General features: G+C 45.6%; 1 protein-coding gene across 1 annotated transcript in view; it reads left to right on the forward strand.

Moving 5' to 3' along the window:
- The first annotated feature begins 507 nt into the window (after window positions 1–507).
- Window positions 508–3,514, forward strand: part of LOC119462052 (uncharacterized) — a 66,689-nt gene continuing 63,682 nt past the window's right edge. Inside the window, exons 1-4 of the mRNA XM_037723404.2 lie at window positions 508–544; window positions 1,383–1,398; window positions 1,634–1,755; window positions 3,395–3,451. Coding sequence (XP_037579332.2) covers window positions 508–544; window positions 1,383–1,398; window positions 1,634–1,755; window positions 3,395–3,451 — 232 coding nt within the window. The remainder of the gene's footprint in view (window positions 545–1,382; window positions 1,399–1,633; window positions 1,756–3,394; window positions 3,452–3,514) is intronic.

Consider the following 3,514-nt stretch of genomic DNA (forward strand, 5'->3'; position numbering starts at 1 on the left):
GTGTGTGTGTGTGAGAGAGAGAGAGATAGAGAGAGAGAGAAACGAACGTTTAATGTACACTATATAGGATGGGACTAGGGAGGGGGGGGGGGGGGGGCAGTGCCCCTTGCAATGGAACGTGTAGGTGGGCTCACCTCCACTCAACCCCCCCCCCCCCCCCCCCCCCTCTTTATCTATCCTTTCCGGAACCACTGGTTCGCAGTCAGTGCTTCATCTATTCTTTCAGTTTGTCCTGTCATATGCACCGTTATTCTATTTAGCAAAATGCACCGACCAGCCACGTTAGCACTCTTTTGCAGCGTCTTTCATTTCTTTTTTCATTTCTTTTTTCATTTCTTTTTTTTTTTTGAGCCCGATAGAGAATTAATACTCATCAAGCTATCAAGTTGAGAGGCGCTTTTCGGCATCGCCCGCTCATCAGGAATGTGTCGGCAGCGCGAGAAGAGGCAGAAGAAGAAGTAACAGGCGGGGCAGCGAACGTAGACGCGTGCCTCGCCGCCCAAAGTCATGGATACGACCGCAGAGACCCGTGCCGACTGCCCAGGTGCGTCTGCGCGTTTCGGCAGTACAAAGCAGCAGTCGTCCGCGCACGCAGTACTCGAAACACTGTCCGCAGTTTAGCACATAGGCGCAGCAACTACCTGCATACAAGGCGATCACAACGTGAAGCTGTATGCCTGATTATGCCTTGAAAACCTTACGCAAGGGAACAGGAGCGATTTCGTGACTTTAAATTCTTCGTCACGTACTGCCTTCATCAAAAGTGTTCGTGACTTACTTTGTATGGCCAGAGGTATGGCTGAGCAGATCTGGGGCTTATACTATACGCCCAGCTCAGTGTAGGGGAAAAATTACTTTGTCTTTCAGGGCTCTTAAGCCCATTCTCACCGGAGCATCGAGTAATAGATCCGGATTTTTTTTATTTTTTGATGAGGCTGTTACATACTCGCTAAAGAAAAAAAAAAAGAAGAAAGCTGTACTCTCTAAAGTTATCACGTGTAATACCTGTATATTATAAATAAGTGTGAGCGTTCCTCAAGAGCAGCTCTAAAGGGGGGCGGTGGGCGGCCGATTCCCGAATAGTTTCGGGAATCCCCCCCACGCACACAAACTTTCCTCCAATAGAATAACGCTGGTGTCGTTAACAAATTGCCCATGACTAACTCTTGAAATATGACATTGAAGAAAAATAAAAGCGCAGATATTGTTCGTAAAAAGATAGTGTTCTTCAATAACGACTGCGTTTCTGCCTGTCAACAGTTATCTCTCAGAGTATAGATAGCGCGCGCGCATTCTGCGAGAATTAACATGTGTCATACTGCAGATCGTCTGATAAGAACACAAGTACTTGGTGACAGCGGCTTTCTTGTTATCTCCTTCAGAAAATGAAGGACGGAGGTAAGTAAAACAACAGTATTTTGTCCCCGGTCTCGTAGGTAGGTATACGTACAGTAATTCATCGGAATTATAAGTCGCTTCCGAAGTCCGTCGTAGTACGTAGCATGTGTAATAATAAATAATAATAATGCAGGGTTTGCAACTGCCGTCTTCGCATGGCTGAAGTGGTCTTCGTCGCACAATGTAGAAGGCCTCCTGTCTAATTAACATTACTTCTCATCCAACACCGTCGCAGGCGCTCTAACCGTTCGCACGTCAAAGGCTACGTATTGAGAGCCGTGCTAGGCGTCGCAGCCGTGGTGTCATCAATATCAGGCTTCCGAACACTAAAGCACGGAAAGTGGAGCAACTTTTCCGGTGAGTGGAGTGTGCTCAATTGCGCTTGTGCCTATGGCGGGGCTGGCAATCGATGGCAGACGGAACTCCTTAATTATGCCTGTATAGAATCAACCCGTTGGCCTTGTCCTGCAAAATCTGGCACTATGACTGACCACAGCTTTTGACGATGATATAACATTTCTTTTGAAACGCGGCGGCGACAAATAGTCACCTATAGCCTGCTTGAGGTAATCAATTTTATGTCCATTGCAGTCTAGCACTTTGCCCATCTCTATCTTATGTCGTAAAGTTACCTATGCTAGAACTGTGGCTCCATCTCTTTTTCGCCCCCCCCCCCCCCCCCCCCGACACTAAATGTATCTTGCTCATCTCGACCGCGGACCAGTTGGCGATCTCATTAGCTTTGAACCTCAGTGCTTCTGGAAGGTAGACGCTCCCTCCGGTCCTGTCTTTCATACATGCATAAATGTAAAATAGGGCGTCCGCTGATTTTGGCGCACCTATTGGCAAACATTATACGTCTGCAAAGTTGCGCTCCTCCTTGAATGCTGCGAACACAACTAATTAACCGAATGTATAGCAACAAGATGAAAAACAAAAGAAAAGGAAAAAAAAAAGTCGCGAATCATTTTTGTGTCAGTTACCGATGCCACCAGAGAACTTCAGAATTCTCTTTGATTTTTTTTATAGGCGTCCACGTATTCCAACACGCCGTGTACTCATGCCGGTACTGCATAACACTCCTCTATACACGTTTTCGCCTACAAGGCGGTGGCGCGTGGATAAAGGCGCTTTAGTACTGTACTTGCGTCATTTGCGGCAAGTACGGAGATGCGCAAAGGTGTGCCCGCTTTTTTTAACGCGTAATGGAGCTTCAGGAGCTCGATAGGAGCTATGCATAAACAAGTATAACGGATGCACGTCCTTCTTCATGCGGAATATCCGAGAATGCGTGCGAATAAAGCATTTAAGATCGATGTTCTTAGGAGAGTTGATTTAACCTTCTTGAAGGCCACCATAAAAGCCTTGTCAACGCACTAGAGATAGTTATCTGACAAGCTGATAACTCAAACGCAGTGTGATAAAACACGCTGTGAAAGTAAAACGAGGGAGTATCCGCGCCATGCACTTAACGTCTCGGTATTCGATCTGTTGAAACATGGAATCCAAGACCGGCGCTCCGCTCACTGAGCGAGGATAAAATGAGGGCCACCATACATTCAGAAGAGGTACTGCTGCCAGCAAGCGCGCGAGGGCATGTGGGAGGACGAATAATTGTCGTATATACTGGCACTCTCCTTCCCTTGGCTCGCCGCTTAGACTTTGGAAAGAAAAGCAGCGCCACCCCTTGATATAAGCATTCACGGAGCTTCATTAATGCACGACGGAGATTCCCGTGCACTGATCTAGTTCTCAGAAACTTTCAGCGTTGCCTGTGCTACAATGCAATGGTCCACAGCATGTTTTAAACTGCGAAGTCAAATTCTTTCAGCACTTAGTGTAATTTTCTTCTTCTTCTTCTTCTTCTTCTTCTTCTTCTTCTTCTTCTTCTTCTTATTATTATTATTATTATTATTATTATTATTATTATTATTATTATTATTATTATTATTATTATTATTATTATTATTATTATTATTATTATTATTTCTTTCAGGCTCGGCGACATCGGCGGCGGCGCAGCGTGGCTTCGCAAGCCAAGCACAATTGGACTGTAAGCTGTGTTTTGGTCATACATCGAAAGATTCCAATGAAGAAAAAGGACGCAATGCACTGT

This window comes from Dermacentor silvarum, chromosome 8 (assembly GCF_013339745.2).
Source record: "Dermacentor silvarum isolate Dsil-2018 chromosome 8, BIME_Dsil_1.4, whole genome shotgun sequence".
NCBI lineage: Eukaryota > Metazoa > Arthropoda > Arachnida > Ixodida > Ixodidae > Dermacentor > Dermacentor silvarum.